At 39.7% G+C, this 19,796-nt stretch overlaps 1 protein-coding gene across 1 annotated transcript in view; it reads left to right on the top strand.

Moving 5' to 3' along the window:
* The window catches only part of ARFGEF3 (ARFGEF family member 3), a gene marked incomplete at its 5' end in the record, with an annotated part of 52,302 nt that extends 36,986 nt beyond the window's left edge, over positions 1-15,316 (top strand). The window contains 11 exon segments of the mRNA XM_029086712.1: positions 684-787; positions 2,231-2,375; positions 4,690-4,818; positions 5,345-5,521; positions 6,091-6,205; positions 6,833-6,935; positions 7,561-7,692; positions 9,301-9,431; positions 11,072-11,080; positions 13,164-14,394; positions 15,125-15,316. Coding sequence (XP_028942545.1) covers positions 684-787; positions 2,231-2,375; positions 4,690-4,818; positions 5,345-5,521; positions 6,091-6,205; positions 6,833-6,935; positions 7,561-7,692; positions 9,301-9,431; positions 11,072-11,080; positions 13,164-14,394; positions 15,125-15,316 — 2,468 coding nt within the window.
* Positions 15,317-19,796: the final 4,480 nt, after the last annotated feature.

The following is a 19,796-nucleotide window of genomic DNA, read 5'->3' on the forward strand; positions in this document are numbered from 1 at the left end:
TGAGAGGGGAGGAAAACAGACTTTGCAGACAGGGAAAATGCTGGAGTGAATGGAGTTGTCCAGGGAGGAGCTCTGCAACAGGATGCCTTGGAACTGATCTGCTTATTTAATACACTTAATGAAGCTGACCTAAAAGTAGGAGCCTGAGGATATCATACAGTTGAAACTGTGAGACCATGACACCTGAATTAGTCAGCAGAAGAAAATATTGTAGCAGAAAATATATAAAATGGTGTATTTAAGGATTAAATAAAAACTAAAAGAAAGAACTTGTGGTAGAATTTTCCAGGGCACTGAGGTGCAAATGGATAGAAAAAAAAAAAAATTAATTGAGCAAAAGGTGAATATGAGCAAGTAATTTATACACCCATGGAAAAAAGTGGAGTGGAGTCAATATGACAGATGACAATAAGATATGATTGCAAGAGCTCCCAAAGGCTCTGCTAAAGAGTTATTAAATAGGCACATATTTATTAAAGTTTTATTCATATAAATGTCCATGTGACCAATATTACTGTGCTGCTTGTGTGAGAATCGTCTGGTTGTCATCTAATAAGATCAAACAAAGGATGTTTTCTGGATTCTATTCAGACGTTAGGGCACAACTGAATGAAAAAGTAAAACTAATGATATGTTTATTTCTTTTCTTCTGTCCTTCCCAATGCTGCCTTTCCTGTCCCCAGGGGAAGTAGATTGTAAGGAGATGGGTGACTGTGTGCCAGGATCAGGATCTGCATCTACAGACTTGTGCCTTCCCGCGCTTGATTATCTCAGGAGATGTTCTCAGGTATGATAAACAATCTTATACAGGTACTAACCTGGCCTAGAAACAGTTCTAACCTCCAGGCTTTGCATCAATGGTTAGATGGTTTACATGAACACAACAGAATCTCATACCTTCTAGGTCAGCTAGTGGTGGGAAGACTGAGGAGATTAAAACACTCAGACTCAAGGAGCATATGGGAAAATGTGAATGTTCAAAACCTAGTAGTAACATATCCAAAGCTACACTCATTCTTATTTAAACAGTTACTGTAAACAGTGTTGGGAATGAAGGAGAAAAAAAACAAACCCTGAGAATTCTCAGATCTTAAGCAGAGCAACAGGTTACACCCTCTAAAACTTAGCAGCAGCTTATCTGTACCGTGAAAACATATCTGAAGCTCAGGGCAAATCTCTAACAATTAGAATGCTGGCATGTTTCCTGTAATCTCTTTGCACACAGCACAAATGATTATCCAGGGTTATTAGGATGTTTTTTGTCTGATTTTATAATGTTGCTTGTATTTCTGTAGTACCTGCAGGTCTTTTTGTTGGACCCAGGCCATGTTTTTTTTCTGGGTACAATACAAATGCATAACAAAGGATATTACTACAGCTGAAAGGACTTACTATCTAAATTCAGAGATAACGGGTGGATTCAGTACACAGACTAAGAGGAGAAGGAAAGAATAAGGCAACTCAGAATAATAGACAGCAGATATATCAAACTGGACTTGCTATTTTGTTCACCTAAAAAAATTTAGTGAATGTATATATGTATATCTAATCTATGTTCTATCTACACACTATGTGTACCACATCACTCTTCCTCATTCTTACAAACCCCAGTCCACAATGAGACAGAAATATTTTCTCCTCTTTAAAAGAAGCAACAATTTTATCTTGTTGTTGTTTATCTTGTTATCTATACCTTTTATCTTGCCAGTAGAAGAACAGGAATGACTAAAAAGAAATCCTGTCTGTACATTGCAAATTCATGGTTTACTTCAGAAAGGCCTGGTAAAATACTGGTAACATCCCAGCTATAGCACAGTTCTGCAAAGTTTGTATTTGTTGTGCAATGGACAACCCAGGCAGTGAAGCTCTGAAGTAAACCTGTACAGGTCCTTTTATCAGTATTTACTTAGTCCTTCAGAGCTCCAAAATATTCTGTGTACAGCTAATGGAGCTTCTTAGGTCATAGGTGCAATCAGTAATGTGTTATTTAAATTGCATTTCTCCCTCTGTTTCCCCTCCTGACCCCTTACTTGTCAATGACCAGAAGACTTCTGGCCTCTGGTTGTGTTTTTCATTTACTCTGTTGCTGGATAAACAGAACGGATGCTGACATTGTGCTGCTTTTATTTTAAATACCTTTGTTGTGTGTGATAACTTTTACAAACTTTCCCATAGATATTTATCTTTTCCTCTCTCTTTTTTTTTTCTCTCTCCTCTCCCCTCACCCCAGTTGTTAGCCAAAATCTATAAAATGCCCTTAAAGCCCATCTTCCTCAGTGGCCGTCTGGTTAACTTGCCCCGAAGAGTGCAGGAACAGTCAGCCAGCAGTGAGGATGGTGTTGAGTGCATCCTTTCTGACTTTGATGACAACACTGGTAAGTGCATTGAAAGTAGTAAATGTGGAATCAATCAATTGCTTCTTCCATGTGTCACTGTAAATTTTGCCAACTGCGACAAGCAAAAAGGAGGAGAAAAACTTCATAGTTTATTGTCTCCCTGTTGTCTACACACACACACACACACACACACACACACACACACACACGTGCAGACACAGAGCTTGGAAGTTCAGGTCACGTCACCTTCTTTATGTTAAAAGATAGAGCTCACGTATGAGAAAAATGCAGCCCCTCTCTTGGGACAAGATAATAATATTTCAATTATCCTTATATTCATAACACAGCTCCTATGTATTTCTGAGAGCTAACACAAAAATGCTTTCTAGACCACAGCTGAAGTAAAGGAGTGAAAACCTTTTAAGGTTGATATTGGCAGGCCTGCCTTTAACAGAAAAAATATCAGTGTTGAGTTTAGAAAGATGAAGAATACTTGTTTACATTCTGTGGTCTGTTGAACTAAATGATATATTTCTAAAGTGCATAAAAAGCGCTATGACCTCCAGAAAAACAAGCAGCATTTGTCTCATGATTGTTTGTGTCGTGCATATGGTTTGTGGATTAATCAGGTGTTTGATGAACGAGATCTGTGTGGAGCCAAGTGGTAGAGGAATGCAGCCTTACTGCTTCTGGACTCATGACAGCTCTTCAAAGCAACACATTCATTTTCAAATATCTGAACTACTGAGCTGTTCTGACCTGGCTGAGCACCACTTGTCTACTGTTCTGAAGTGGCTTTACCTATCAATGTCTTGCTTGCTGTGAATAGAAATGCCACCCTGTAGGAAAGACACCTTCTGATCTGGTTCTTGTCAGAGCCAAGCGCTGAAACTTTCGCCCAATTTTTGTTTAACCTGTGATGATATTAGAACATTGCTAGGCAAACTGACCTTACAAAGACAGAAGGCAGTGGTTCCTCTGGCGCTCTAGTGCTGAGAGTCAGTACCAAGACGGGGCAAAATGGTTTAGCTGACTTTGCTGTATGGTGGTGCAGTGCATTTTCATAGTGTATTTGATTCCATGCCAAACTCCTCAGGAGGGTGTTTCTAACAGATACTCAGTTCTTCCAGATTTTAAGATACCCACATTTCATGTTGAGTGATTTGTGATGTTTCCTTATCTAGAAACATCATTAAAGTCTATATGACTCCAAACAATGCCACCACACAGACTGCCCTGTGAAAGAGGTGTGAATAAATAAATTCTCAACCTAGTTACTAAGTAAGGATTTTTCTGTGTTTTCCTCGATTCTCAGGAAGACTCTTGCAGTCAGCAAACTCAGTGCATCTTAAACAAAGTTCCCTTGCAGCCTTTTTTTATTGCTTTGGAACATAATGAGACAGCAAGCATCGTGCAGACACAGACTACATCAGCATGGCTTACAGTGACAGAGAAGAGCTTGTTAGTGAACCACAGTAAAATCCATTTTAGGCTAATAAACCCATACCATTTTAAGGAAACTTAACTCAAGAATAACACTATACACTGCAGGAGCACTGTGAGTGTAATATGCAAGATCCTTCTAGACATTCATAATAATATCATGGGGAACTAGCAAATACTTAAGTGATCTGTGAAAATTTAAAGGGCAGCAATTCCTGACCATCTTCAAAATTGTATTGAAAACTAGTTATATTCCATAATCTTTTAGGGATACATGTTTGCTAATGTAGATAGGAACTCACAGTACTACTCGTATCCTAACTGCTGTTCTGGTAGTTGTCCAGCTCTGCCATATCCACATGTAATACTCTGGTGCCTGTGACCTCTTAACATCTAAAGATGACATGTGAGGCAGCCTGATGATATGTCATGAGGCACTATTACTGTTTGGTTCTGGGTACCAAATAGAGACAGTTAAACTACAGCTAGTCACCTTAGGTTCCATACCTAAAAGCATAACCTACAAAAAACATTCTGGGCACCATTTCCAGTGGTAGTGAGATGTATAAAATGACCCATTTAAAAAATAAGCAAACAAACAAAAAAACCCCACAAGGTTAAAGAGACTGGACTAGTGGGAGTAGAAAGCTAAGAAAGAAGACCAGAACAAGATGTACATGGAGGAGGAAGGATGGGACAAAACATGAACTTAATAAAAAGAGAAGGAAAAGGAGACCATCATTTCAAAAACTGCCCACAACCATTACACAGCAACAGTGAACATGCTGGAACCCATGCTCTTTTAAATTCATTAATTTCTTAGCCTCCATCACTTTCTGAGGGCAAGTTCCACCTGTGGTCAGTGCAGTGTCTCACTCATGGCTTTTAATCTTTGTTTCCTTATTTGTAGGCCTCATCAACGTCTGGATTATACTGCTGGAAGAATTAACAACTGCCATATCCAACTGTCCCCGCCAGCACCAGCCTCCTACTTTGGATCTGCTCTTTGAATTGCTGAGGGATGTTGCCAAGACACCTGGTAATGAAAGGGTTTGATAAAATGTGAGCTAGTAGTGGCCTAACCCAAACCTCTTAGAATCCTAAATCACTTTGTAAAGTGTGTTACTCATGCTAGAGCTGCACAGAGACGTTCTCAAGTAGAATGGGATTTTCTCAGAGCCTGATCTATTGTTCTGTGTTGACAAAAGGCATCTTGTAAGAGTATTGTTGAATATAGTCTCAACATTTATTGCACAAATAAAGAGGTGCAGTACTCTATTGATGTCCTAGCCACAGAAAACATTGTCTGGTGCCCAGAAAATATAAAAAGAAAATTATACAGTCCTGTAGACCTGCTGAGAAGGACAGCAGGTAGACAGTTGTCTCATATACTACCTCACAAGTAGATCCAAAACTGCCTACCACTCTCAGCCCACAAAAAAAAGTTTCAGAACTTGCTTTCTTTAGCACCACCCCTGGTCTCAAGCTTGGAACAACTTAGAAAATTTACTGTGCATGTAGGTTTTGTAAGCAAAGTATACAACCATCACTGTGTTTATTTTAAGGCCCAGGATTTGGCATTTATGCAGTTGTACATCTTCTTCTTCCCACGATGTCTCTTTGGCTCCATCGCAGCCATGGTGACCATTCCTACTGGGATGTGGCATCTGCAAATTTCAAGCATGCCATTGGCCTTTCCTGTGAACTTGTAGTGGAGCACATTCAAAATTTCATACACTCAGGTATGTCATTGCTGTATGTATCACATCTGCTGACAGTCATCAGTGGTATGTTACTGAACAGCTACTTGGGGAGATGGTTTCCTTGCTTTTTGGTTACTTAAGCGTAAAATAAGAGGAAGAAGGTTGAAAATGTCTGTTTGTTTGGGGTTCTTTCTTTCTTTGTAGGGTTGAGAATTACAGAAAAAAATAACTTTTAAGGACCTAGGGAAGTTACTTAGTCCTGCCTCGGCTCAGAGCAGGGCTATTTTCAAAATTAAATCATCACAGTCTATAGTATACTTTCCAAAAGAACATACTAAGACTTTGATCATAAAGAACTAGAATATGCAGAAACAGGATGTAACAGAGTTTCTCCAGTACCACTTAACCCCAGACATTTTATATTGTTAACATCAAAAGGACTGTTCTTATTTCAGTTTGATTAAATATTTCAAAATTGAACTCTAGTGATAGCTGCATAAAAAGATTTAGTTTTGCAAAGTCTGTGAATAGCAGTAAGTGTAGCAAGACTGTTTAATTATAATTAAAAAGCAATGATGTTAAAACCAGTCTGTGTCTTTTCCTTATAGATATTGGTTATGAAAATATGATCAATGCTATGCTGAAAGATCTTTTCAAATTGTTAGTAGCCTGTGTAGCAGAACCAACAGAAATTATTTCCAGAGTTGGCTGCTCTTGTATCAGGTAACATAATCTATTCACTCTGTTAGCATATTAAAAAAAAAAAAATGTCTATATCTTTGAAGAACTTGTGGACTGATTAAGTTGGTTAACATCTCAAAAGCAGTCTACAGTATATCTCTGTCTTGTTATTTAATTATGAATTTTAGACTTATTAACCTTTTCTTGCTCTTCTGTCTGCTTCAGAATGTGTGATTTTAGGCATTTCTATATGTATCATTCCCATGAAAAGCACTTGTACGTTGCTTATATGCAGTTAGTCAATAATTAATCCTTAGGAAAAATAATCAGGGGTCTTTCTGTTAGAATTCACTTTAGAGGTAATTAATACCTTTCACAGTCTTCAGATTATTACAGTTATAATGAAAATGAACACTGCATTATATACTTAAACATGGGCTCTTGCCCTGGCAAGGTAACCACTTAAAGAGGAAAAGCAAAGGAAAAAAACAAACAAACAAACAAACCTACAGTGTAATTACAAAAATAGGTCAGTGTAACAACTGAGGAGATTGGATATCATTAGCTAGCTACTGTAGGCCTTTGTTCTACTTTCATCCTTCTCCCATTACATGTAAGAACTGTCTAGTTCCTTCTTGAAGATGGTAACATTTTCCTGTGTCCTCACAGGTATGTGTTAGTGACAGCAGGGCCTGTTTTTACTGAAGAGATGTGGAGGCTTGCCTGTTGTGCCTTGCAGGATGCATTCTCTGCCACTCTGGAACCAGTAAAGGTAAAGTGCCTTTTTGCTAGTAGTCAAAATGTTATCACACTAGTTATAGACTCACTAACGTTTGCCAGGTTGCTTTTCCTTTTTCAGGAAAGTTTTTGGGTAGAGAGCCAAGAAAAGAAGCATAAGGGTTATGTGGTAGCTTTCATTATTTTGGCAATTCACTCACAATGAAGGTGTTGGATCAACAATGGAGATTGGAATCAGTTTTTCTAAACATGTGCAGACAGCACTAGCCACTAATAGTCCAGACTTATTTTAAATTGCCCTGCCAGTGTGAAATCAGAAGAGTTTAGTAAGTGAAAACTTACCTTTTGATCTATTTCTTCCTCTGGATTGGCTAAAACTAGACAGCAGACAAAGTTGCTTCCTTGATCCTGTAGCTGCATGCTCCATACAGATTATTTCTCAACTCTCTCTCTTGTATCACAAAAAATCCTCCTCTCAGACCAGACTACATAAGAAGTTGTAATGGTTTTGCATCAAATGCTAAATAGCAGGTGACCAGTTGATGGTAATGGCACAGATCACTCTGAATCTTGTATTACACATGGACAGGCTGGACAACGCTACAGTCACTGACTTCATTTAACGCACAGTGAAAGTCTGATGTTGTGTCTCTCTATAGAACCTATTGGGCTATTTCCACAGTGGTTCTGAAAGCTTTAGTGGAGATGCCTGTGAAGTGAAGGTGGCAGCCCCCTCCCTCTCGCCAAGTGCCGAAGCTGAATACTGGAGAATCAGAGCCATGGCTCAACAGGTACTGACTGGCATTTCAGGGAAGTCAGAGAACCTTTTAAACTTGAGGTTTTTAGTAATGAAACTACATCTTTACCACCACCTTACTCACAAACTCTATGGGCAAAGACTACCTCATCACCAGACTAACATTTATTTGCCTAACAGTAGTATTGAGAAAAAGTAATAAAAACTAACAAAAAAGCCTTAAAACTGTCCCTCTGCACGTAGGAATTAGGAATGCCTAGGGTGGGGGAAGATGCATAGCTACCTGAAGAGGACTGACGATGAGCCTATTGTGTAATACATCTTTAAAAAAGGCAACCCTAGCATACATCAGTGGAAATGTTTCTGGTAGAAGAAAGGGAATAGTAGTGGTGCTATGAATTCTAATCTAGAATATCATATACATTTTTATTACTCTGTTAAAGAATTATAATTTCAAAGGGCAAAAAATGCGTTAGAACAGGGACTGTGATATGAGACTAGAAAAACAAGATTATTTTTCAGCCTATCAAAGCACAGTTTGAAAAGGAATGCAGTTTTTTTCCTCCATAAATACCTTGGTATAGATTGCAGAGAAGAAAAAGAGTTACTGAGAACTAGAGGATAATGCTGGCATTTAACAAATTATTTAAAACTCACCACTAACTCCTAATCAGCAGAACAAGCTTGGAGACAACCTTCTCAGGATCCTTTTGACTGCAGTGGAGGGTGTTCATTTTATGAAAATGGTTATACGAAACAAGTTCCTTGAAATACAGCAGACTGAACTTAATGACCTGCAGAGTACCATAAAACTGTAAATACTGTATGATGGTTTCAGCATGGGAGAGCAGCTGGATTAAAAGAGCCAACAGATGTTTGGTGTCAATTTCTGACTTGATTAATCATACTTTGATGCTACTTGAAAATCTGAGACACGCAGATCAGGATTTGTGATCACAAATAATGCGGCAGTGGCAGACTTTATTTGAATAGAGAAAATGTTCTAAATTAAGTTTTAAAAACACAGAACTCAAGAAAGCAGGGAATGTGGCATTTATGCTTTTCTTGTAGATGCTGTCAGTGGCATTCCCTGAGTCCTTCTCAGTGGGGATTGGACACAAATACTAAGCTACAAAACAAAGCCACAGTAACTGAGAGTTGTTTCCCAATTTGAATGGGAAGTTAATTGCAAGTTAGGTGTCTGTTATATCTTCATGGCTGAAAATAATCCTTCCAGCAACCCACCTTTCTAGGTACAACAGGCTAACTATGCAAACAGGTCCTTGTCTCCACTGTACATGCTATTTTCTGATAGTAGTATACAGACAGCAGAAAGCATGTTTTGGTCTTTGGTATTAGTTTGGTGTTGGTTTGGCCTTACACAAGTTCAAAGAAAAAAATGTCTGTCTTTTGCTTTGTGCTCTGCTGGGTGTCTGGAGGTAGCCCATGGCTCTGAGGCAGTTTTACCAAAGCAGCAGGCTCCAGGGAAGGTCTGCCTGGGGGATACCTTGCATTCTCTCCATCACTCTAAAATAAGTCATCATAACACATCTTTCACAATTAGGAAATCCTATTCTCAGGCCCCCCAAGGACCCAGAGCAAGTGCTAAACTGATTGTTTCATGTAACTTGTTGTTTTCTAGGTCTTCATGCTGGAGACTCAGTGCTCCCCAAAGACTCCCAGCAACAAGGAAGGGTTTGAACATGCCCAGTCGTGCGTGCTCATCATTGACCTGCCACCAGATAAGAAACCAAATGGGCATACGCAGAGAAGGTAAAATATCTTCTCAGGAAAATACTGTGTCATTAAAATCAAGATAAAACTATTATCAGGCTGGCAGAGATGTGAACAAAGCCTGGCAAACCATGCTTCTCCATAGGTCTCATCAAAACGAGGAAATACACTGAGCAAATAAATTTAGGTTCTGTGATACAGGAAACAATAGGTAACTACTGATGGCTCTCCAAATGTTCTCATGATCATACACTGGTCAGCAGGTACGTGCAAGAGCTGTTACAGTTATAGACCAGCCTGTGGCAGGGTCTATAATGTGACCCTCAGAATGCTAAATAAGGAAAACACTTCTAATAGATAGTAAAAATTGGTAGGTTACAAATACCTGAAGGATACATAAGGTCACACAAAGCCTTCAATTAGAGGAAATGCAGATTAAATTTTAAAAAGAATTTACATAGTAAATACTAGGAAAATCTTTCCAGTATTAAGTTTCTTCTCTTTAAGAAGTAGAGTTAAAAATATTAGTTTGAAGAAAGCTTTATAACTACTGTTATGTTTGTAATGATACCTAGCAAATGAAATAATGTCTGCTTTGCTAATGGTCTTTTAAATTCAGTATTACTGGATTAAGGAGGTAGAAAAAGTTAATGGATAAATTAGAGCAGTATAAATTGAAGAGACTACATCCAAAGCTGCAAAAGTGTCAACATATTGATCTAGGGAACATTGGTTTTGCTTGGCACTTTATTTTTGTGGAAGTTCTTCTGTATGTTACCACCTCAGAAACTCATGCATTTGCATGACAATCTGATCCTGTCAAAGAATTATTTCTTTTTGCTTGCACTGGGTTGTTTAAACAACTGCTGTAACATCAATAGGGCCACGAATTAGAATTCTGCATTCAGGGTTTGTGTTTACATTGCAAGGTATGTAATACATGGCATTAAATTGTCTTTCATTAGATACCAAACCTGCTTCTGTACCACTTCAGGCGTTCTCATTCAAAACTAAACTATTGCTTGCAACAAGGAGCCAGAATGTGATGGTCCTTCTTTGGATGGACAGCAAGTAAGACCACGCAAGATGTCTCTATTCTGACACAGCTGTACAGAAGTTTCCCCCAAGAGCAGGTGCTCCGTTGCCTCACCTTCAGAGAACAGGGCCCTGTGCAGAGACAAGCAAAGGTTGAGATCACAATCTAAACCTGTCCTTCTTGGTGGGAAAATACCTGCTTTATCCAAAGGTTTGCAGATCATTCTTCTTGTTATAATGAATGCAAAGCAAAAGACTGCAGTACTCCCCTCTCATGGCACATAAGGCCATGCAATCTAACAGGCTGCGCTCGTAAAGGTAGCGGGGGTCTTGCTTGTCTTTTAACAAATAAATAAAGCTTGCAATTAATACAAACTCTGAATGCTCTCACACTGCGCTTTGTCTAAATGACTGCAAAAAGAGTATATGCAATAGGTTTTTTTACCCCAGCAATGCTCATTTTTCACCAAAACAGGGCTCAAATTCAACTGTGCCACTGTTTTTCATATTATTTGCTACAGCAGTGCAGTAATATGCCAGTCTTGCATGCTAGTAACTGCCTTTCAAAAGTTTTACTTTAACCTTAGTGGGGTTTCTCTTGTCCCTTTTTGCTTTTGTTTCCTTTATGCTGCATCGTTTCACAGGAAGCTGGGGTAAGGGAGCTTTTCTTCTTCCTAAAAAGTAATACTGTATTTCAGTTTGAAACTTTGGGCAGAATAAGAGAATACTATCCTTAACCAGCTTTGGCATTGTGTGTTTTCACCTATAGCTCTGTACTAGTTTCTTTTGGAATTGTGCAGTACTTTGAACTGTCCTTGGAAATGGACTTTTTGGCTATTATAAGGAAAAGCAGATCCTGCTTTTGGAACAGGATTAGTCTCTTGAAATCAATGCAGGCACTCATTTAACTTTACACTTGCTTTTAAGAGCTTTTCTGACTCAGAGCCCTCTAATGATTTTTACAGCAGAAAGCTACTTCCGCATAAAGAGCTCCAAAGTATGTATTAATCATCAAGATTTTAGCACTGTCAGATAATAAGACTATTAAATTTTACTGATGTATCAGCACTGACACCTGTGTCATGGTAAGCCAACAGACAGGTAAATTAACCCTAGAAGCCAAATTTTGTCTGACCTATAGCTTCTACATGGCCAGGCACAGGGTAGTCCTTCAAAAGTCTCAGGACTTTTTGTTTTGTTTAAATCAGGACCATTTGTGTGCTTTTATAGGTCAATTAACATAAGATAAAATCCTGAGAGTTAAAAAAAAAAAATCCAAAAACACACTGGTTTTAAGTGTTGCATTGTCAAAACTGAGTTTTGATATGATTTAAAAAACAATATTTTTTGTTTTGGTTATTTTGAAAACACTTTTGAAAGTTGTTTTATCAAAGTTTTTTAATGGAAATAGAATGTTTTGCAACAAAAAAAATAAAGGTCTGCAGCTGAACATCCCATGTTACATGAAGATTTACTTTGACTTAGACCTAAAACTTTAGTATTGCAACTAAACTGGAAAATCATTTCCTCGCTAGACAGTAGTGCTGATTAAAATGTGACCCATCATAGTTCCCTAAATCAAAACAAGTATTACTATGTGTACTAGAGCAACAGCTCTATGAAAACGTTGCTGCTGTAATCTTATGCAAAGATGTTTTTTAAAATGCCTTACGATAGGTTTCACAGTTTATAACTTTAAATCCATGAGATACCAAACAACAGTCCTGCCCACCCTGTCTTCCTAGCCTCCCTTGCCTGTTAGCCTCCCCATGTTATTTACTGCTAAATGACCTGGAAACTTTGGCTGGAGGAATTTTCCATTCCTGGATTCCCCATACAAGTCAAAAATCAGTGAGATCTAGAACACCTCACAGCATCTCTTTACCAGGAGAACAGCTAAGAATCACTCAGTACTGTATCTGAGAAACAGCATTAAGAACAGAAATTCGTGTTGAACGTTCAAGTTGATGTCTTAAGAGCAAACAGTGAAATGTGCCTTCAGCAAGACTTAAGCTTCTTTGCATGCTCCATTGCACTGCTGATGTTTCTGTAGATTTATTTTTTTTTTATTGGTTGGTTGGGTCTTTTTGTTTTATTTTTAAGAAGTAGTCCTGGCATTTGCAGAAATGGAAACCAAGTAGTAAACTAGTTTTGGCCTCATTTTGTCATGGCAAAGTTAAGGTTGGCTGAAATGCTGGTGGAGGAATTTTGAGGATATTTCAACTTAAACAAAGTTCAGCAACAAAAATAGAAAACATAGTCTGGGACCAGTGGCAGAAATGCTGCATAACTTGTGTGTTAACTAATTCCTCAATTATAGCAGGCTGAAATATTGAGAGTACTTGCAGCTGCCATGAAATTGAAACACAGAATATTAAATCCCTCAGTGTTAGACAGCTCTGGAGAAAAGGACAAAAATTATAATAGAGCTTTGTTTTAATACCACCTCTGCACAAGTGCCCTTAGTGTGCTTGCTGTGGACAGTTATTTTTCTTAACTAATGTAAGTGTCTTCCCTTCTAGGAAAATATTTGAAAGAGCAGCTGAAAGACCATTCTAGACAACTTTATCTTCATCCACGTTTTTGTAACAAGGCTGTGAAAATATGGCCTTTCATTTGCATCTTTCATGTTAGGTTCTAAAATATGAATTATTCCTCTACTTATAGTAAAAGCACAGTGCATCATGTTAATTTTATTTCATTTTTTTTTTTCCTTCTCATGCTTGGTTTACCAAGTATTCCTTTCAGGACAATAGTGGTGAGCTTGCTGTCCCACCAAGTACTGCTCCAGAATTTATATGACATCTTACTGGAAGAATTTGTGAAAGGCCCTTCTAACTTGGAGGAGAAAACAGCAGTACAAGTACCAGAAAACAAATTGGCTGGTTTTCTCAGGTACATCTCCATGCAAAACCTAGCCATCATCTTTGACTTACTGCTGGACTCCTACAGAACAGCCAGGGAGTTTGACACCAGACCTGGGTTGAAGTGTTTGCTGAAAAAAGTGTCTGGCATTAGTGGAGCTGCCAACTTGTATCGCCAGTCAGCAATGAGCTTCAACATCTACTTCCATGCTTTGGTTTGTGCAATCCTGACAAACCAGGAGAACATCACTGCAGAGCAAGTGAAAAAGATCCTCTTTGAAGATGATGAGAGAAGCACAGACTCATCACAGCAGTGTTCTTCAGAAGATGAAGACATTTTTGAAGAAACTGCCCAGGTCAGTCCCCCACGAGGGAAGGAGAAGAGACAGTGGAGGGCTCGAATACCATCTCTCAGTGTACAGCCTGTCAGCAATGCAGACTGGGGATGGCTAATCAAGCGGCTTCATAAGCTCTGTATGGAGCTGTGCAACAACTATATCCAGATGCATCTGGACCTGGAGAATAATGTAGAGGAGCCTCCAGCGTTCAAAGGTGACCCTTTCTTCATTTTACCATCCTTTCACTCAGAAACCTCCACCCCATCAACCGGAGGGCAATCTGGGAAGGGCACACCATCAGAAGATGACCGGAGTCAAATCAGGGACCAGCTGGGAGACAGCCTGACGCCCCGAGGAGGGAGTGGAGAAGTGTTGCTGCTACCCCCACCCCTAAGTCCTAAACTAGAGAAAAAAGAGCAAACCAGGAAGAAAGAATGGTGGGAGAGTGCTGGTAACAAGATCTACACCATAGCCACTGACAAAACTATCTCCAAGCTCATGACAGAATACAAGAAGAGAAAGCAGCAGCAGGCCATGACATCCTTCACCAAAGAGGTCAAAGTGGAAAAGAAAGGGGAGCTCCTGGGTTCAAGAGGGCCAGACTCACCTATACTCCAGCGGCCGCAACATCTTATAGATCAAGGTCAAATGAGGCATTCTTTCAGTGCTGGTCCAGAGATCCTGAGACAAGAGAAGAGACCACGCTCAGGATCCACAGTCAGCTCCCTGAATATATCTGTTAGGGATGCGGAGGCTCAGATACAGGTAGGACATACTTGTAGAATGCGAATAATAATAGCAATAATTAAAAAGATACCTATAAATATTTTTCTATTGCTTTTATTATAATGATTGTAGTCTCTTCATTAAATGTCTTTGTTACATAAAGAAGTCATAATGATGAGGACTGAATATTTCATCAGCTGGCACTGATAAAAACCTGATTCTGTCCTATCAAAAGAAAATCAGTCTTCAGGGAAGTATTATCAGTCATATACTAGTACAGCTTTCAAGAGTGCTTCTGTGACTGGGGCCAAAGCTGCACTTAGTCCTAAGAACTAACAACGTGCAATGAACTCATTGCTTACTGCTAAGGCTCTAGAAAATGTGATGCTGCTTGTCACAATGCTTTTATACTTTAGAAGGTTCTTTTGTTAATTCCACAGCAGAAATAGTGGGATCTGTTGCTAAACAGAAACTTGCTGCTTGCATGTCCAAGTGAACAAATCAGTGAAAGCATCAAATTTGAAGGTCTTTGTTCACTGTGGGATGAAATAAAAGGTGATGAAAGGTGAGCATGGTATCTGAACACGAAGTCAAATAATGACTTACAGTACTGAATGTGAATTAGGAAGATACAGTGAATATTAAATGAATATGATGCACCACTCAGTCCCCTTCATGGGGCTGCAACCACCAGATATCTTATTTTCTGCCTCAACCAATGGGTTCAGCTATTTAGAAAGGTCTTCTAAAGAGTCTTTTTTGTTTGTAGGCATGGACCAACATGGTGCTGACAGTTCTCAACCAGATTCAGGCCCTGCCAGACCAAACTTTCACAGCCCTGCAGCCAGCGGTGTTCCCCTGTATCAGCCAGCTGACTTGCCACGTGACAGATATCCGTGTCCGCCAGGCAGTACGGGAATGGCTGGGAAGAGTGGGCCGAGTTTATGATATCATCATTTAAACCTAGCTGTGCTCTGTTGCCAAGGGGAGAAGACATCCAAGGTATACAGCAAAGAAGTATTTGGGGTTCGTTAATTGCCTATTTGTTAGTGATAAATTAAGAAACAATGAGCTTGTCGATGTGTATCATCTATCCACTTGAGACTGTGTGTCCCTCACTCACACTAGCAAAGGAGACAAAGCATGAGTGTGTCTCGGGGGGACTGGACTGGCCCCAGAACCCAAAAACTGCCAGTAAATCAGGCTGGTACCTAAAGGGGTGATACATTTCAGTAGCTTTCATTTTAATTCAAATTTGCAACAGTGGGAGCCACGACAAACTGCAGCAGAACTTCCACACTTGCAATTAGCTGTGAAAGCAACTCTCACCTGGATGTCAAACCAGGCCAGTAAGCCTATGTTTTTTAAAAAAATAAATAACTACAAGTCAGGAAAAGGTGGAGCTATAGGATAAGTAAAAAGGTGACACTTGTTTAGGGTAACTTTTTTCCCTCATGGAATAAGCAGGAGAGGAAAGCTAAATTTTGTAGTAACTATATGCCTCAGTCACTAGAGCAAGTGGAAATTTATTTTGCTCTGAGAAGAGCCTTTGAAGCCTGGTCACATTTGGGGTAGCTAACAAGTGACTATATTAGAGTATCCCAAGTCTAAAACTGGTGAAGCAAGCACAGACTATTCATCTTTCATTGCTCTTGTGGAGTATTGCTTGAAGAGAAATGGCACTGTCAAGCTGCCCTCTCTGCACCACTGCCCTGGCTGCCCCTTCAGCTATGCCTACAGCTGATCACTTTTCCACAGGTCTGATTCCCCCCCTGAGGACAACAGGGAAGTCTGTTTTGCTGTGTCCTGTGAAGCTGGGGGCAAGACTCACCACAGAGCAAATACCAGCATGTGCCAATATCTGGCATTGAACTAAACAGAGTAGAGACAAAGTTTTCCAGTTTAAGCAACACTGCAGCTAGTTAGCTTATGCTGCTGCTGGGAGTTTCTATGTTTGCTTATGTAGAGTTGCTCTAGCTAGGAAAACCTTTATCACCATTGTTAAACTTAGTCTATCACTCCACATTGAGCTGAATCAAGATGGAAAATAGTCTGAAAGGAAGATATCTTTCCTGTTTCTCTTCCATTTCTTGACTGGTGTTGCAAATAGAAGGGGACAGCTCCTCATGGAGGTACATTCCCCTCTGTACAGCACTTCTGTAGGGATTACTACAATTTGCTGATATTATTAAGGGGGAGGAGAAAGGGGAAGGATTGACTATTGTTTTGTCAAATACAGAAGTGATGCTGTTCACTCTAGACACAGCAAAGGGTTACCTTGCTGCACAAGTTAGGTCACAGACCTTGGGACATTTTGTCTCGTACTCCCATGCTATATAATTTATTGATTAGAAGTTGAAATAATTTGTTGAAAAAGGTTTATTTTAGTCTTGGGCAACCTCTTAATGATGTACTCCCAAGGCTTTTAAAATGTGCACACCAACTAAATATACAGCTTCAGTCCCTGCTCCAAAGCATCCTCAAAATGGCTTCTCATTATATCAGGCCTGGATTTTGCACAACTCCTTTTAACATCTTAAACTGAGAAAAACAGAAGGAACCAAGAGGCTTCACTGAACAGCCATTGCCCAAGCTGATGTTTACAAGGAGTCTGCCACTATCCTGCTTTCACCTGTTAGACTTGTGCAGGGAATATTTGTTCCTTGATTTTCTGTAGTGTCAGTCACAATATTTCCCTTTCTTTCAAAACTTCCCTTTGCTAAATTGTTTCAAGGACATAAAAATTCATTAAAAAAAACCCCTCTTTCTTACCACCTACATTGACTTTATAAACTAGTAATCTAACAATTTTGTAAATTTCCCCCCCAACAGTTTTAATACTTCCTTGGGGACAGGTGAGATTAGCTCTTGGTATATGGGAGCGTAGTGGCACGTTTCAATTTCTGTTGCTATGTCTTTCATGCACATCTTTATGTAGAGTAAAAGGGTGATTATGTTTCTTGTTGAAGTTTGTATTGGGCATCTGTACAGAACTGCTTTTAAAGCAGTATATTAATTAGGTAACAGCAGAAATCAGAATAAAATCTGTATGCAAAACACCCAACTCTGCGGTTTTTCATTATACATGCATTGAATGCATGTAAATCCTTACTGTACTAATCTAAACCTAAAGCAAATCCCTAAATTATGTCAGGGAAGTAAAATTGATAGCAGTAGCAACAGAATCACTCAGGACTCCAGAAGAGGCCCTAGTGTCCCGGTTGCAGTTATGTGTCGTAAAACAGAAAGAAGAGCTCTAGGAGTGACAATACCATCAATCACCCCCACCCTCCCCTCAAGCCCTTGAACACAGCATAGCCTAGTGTTATTTGATTAGCCACCATCTTGACCCAAAATATCATTTAACTTAAACTTTTTACACTACAAATACATACTGGAAATGAGGAGGAGTAAATTTGCCATATTGCTGTTGCCCTACTTTAAACTCTGCCCTCCACATTATGCACTAAGTGCCCATTGTCATCCTCAGTGCCTCTGCGCATTAAAACCCCTCCATAAGAGGTCATGAGTAACTCTGAGTAATTCCAGAACTGTAATTTTAAAGTATATGGGTGGGGGTGAAGGATTCCTTGAAGCAGCAGCCTTTATGTAAGCAAAGTTTAGCATGTGCTGCTCTTCCTTTACATTATACGTAAAATGGCAAGCAGGTGAGGAGAGTAGCTCATGACCACTTCAGGAAATGTTGATCTGAGATGCAGAAGCTTTCGCATGCACCTCCAAAATATAAATAAATAAAAATTTTAGGTAGTTCATCAGATTCTCAGCTATTTTTTTGCTAGTTTAGCCATAGACACCAGGAAGCACCGAAGAAATATGACACTGAACGTGTGAAGTCATAATTTCATAGACCTGTACAGGCTGTTTCATGCGTACCTTGGGCTTAAGGCTGCCAGCGTGCTACCTTCAGGCCTCACAAAGCAAACTTTTAGCTCAAAGGAGGAGTCTGCCAGTCTACCCAAAGGAGAAAGGTACTGGCACCAGCCTGTCCTAAGCTTCACAAGGGGACTCCCCACCTCTGAACACCCCAATCACGTCCAGCTGTACCATGCTACAGCAGCTTCAAGTTTTCTTTAAAACCTAAACCTTACTGTAAAATTCACTGACAAATCCTCACCTGCCAAAGATGTAACCCCCACCTCTAAATACTGTGTGTTACCATCTGTAATCTCCCTCTGCACTTGATACGGTAGGATCTCGGTGTTGTTGCCTCCACTGCAGAGCTCAGTGCAGCACCAATATGAAATCAAGTGGACAACAAGTTAGTGAGTGGAGAGGTCCAGCTCCATATGCTGCCTGCGCTTTGTGCCTCTCTTCACAGCTCCGGCCCACACTCAGAGCGCCTAAGCTGTCAAAATCAATGCCAGTTACCTACCTGGATATCTTTAATACTCAGGACTCAGTCCTTGAATCCTTCAGTTCCTACATCTAGGTGCACAAATTCTCAGAAAGGGGAAGTCCTGTACAGCTCCTGATGTCACCCTCTCTGCTGCTGTCCCCCATACACCTCTCGCTTGAAAAATCTACAAGAACCAGCACATATTCTACACATCCCAGTGCCCCAAAACTAGAACCCTCAATTTTGCACAGATCCAGGTTTAATGTGTAGGAGGCTGACCATAGCAAGCCAAAGTAATTTATTTCTACCTAGCTCTTCTGTGTAGGAGCTTATTCAGAAACGGAGCATGTGATTTAGCTGTTTTCACCTTTAGCAGTCCATTCTAGAAATGCCATTGCTCCGCGATAAATTGTTTTTAATTGCTTTTTAAGTTTTTTCTTCCTTTGCCCTTGCTTTTGAGGGGGTGTGATAAGTTTATGTTTAAGCTATTTACTGATTACGCTGGTCATAGTCATTGCTGGGAAGATCTCTGTACAGTCCTAATCATGGCATATGACACGAAATACAATTAGGCTTTTTTTTCCATTTCTGATCATTCCACAGTTATTTGAAGAAATTGTGCAATACTATCAAATAAATAAAAAAAAAAGTTTCTCCTCTTTTTTAGTATAAAAGGACCAAGTTACCATACCCCAGAAGCACAAATGTTGGATTTTATGCAATGTAGATAACAGCATCTGGCAGCTAGAGATCCCTCTTCACTGAACCTCCCTTTCCGAGTAGAGCTTCTGTAGCGACACAATGTAAGGGTCCTTTAGCAACCCTCACCAGCAATGCATCTGGGGCTCCAGCGAGTTGTACAGCTGCAAGGAAGAAGTCCTAGCTCCTCTTTCTGTTGGTTTCACTAATCCCCCTCAGAGCACATACTTTATATGTGATACTAACTGTATCATATCATACTAAACGAATGGTTTTGGCCAAACTTTGGGGGCTGGATATTTACAAAGAAAAAAAAATATAAAAGCATGTGGCATAAGTACGCACCAGTCTTTTCACTTAGTGCTCAGATGTCTCCCAAGCTAAG

Source organism: Antrostomus carolinensis, unplaced genomic scaffold (assembly GCF_000700745.2).
Source record: "Antrostomus carolinensis isolate BGI_N321 unplaced genomic scaffold, ASM70074v2 scaffold15619, whole genome shotgun sequence".
NCBI lineage: Eukaryota > Metazoa > Chordata > Aves > Caprimulgiformes > Caprimulgidae > Antrostomus > Antrostomus carolinensis.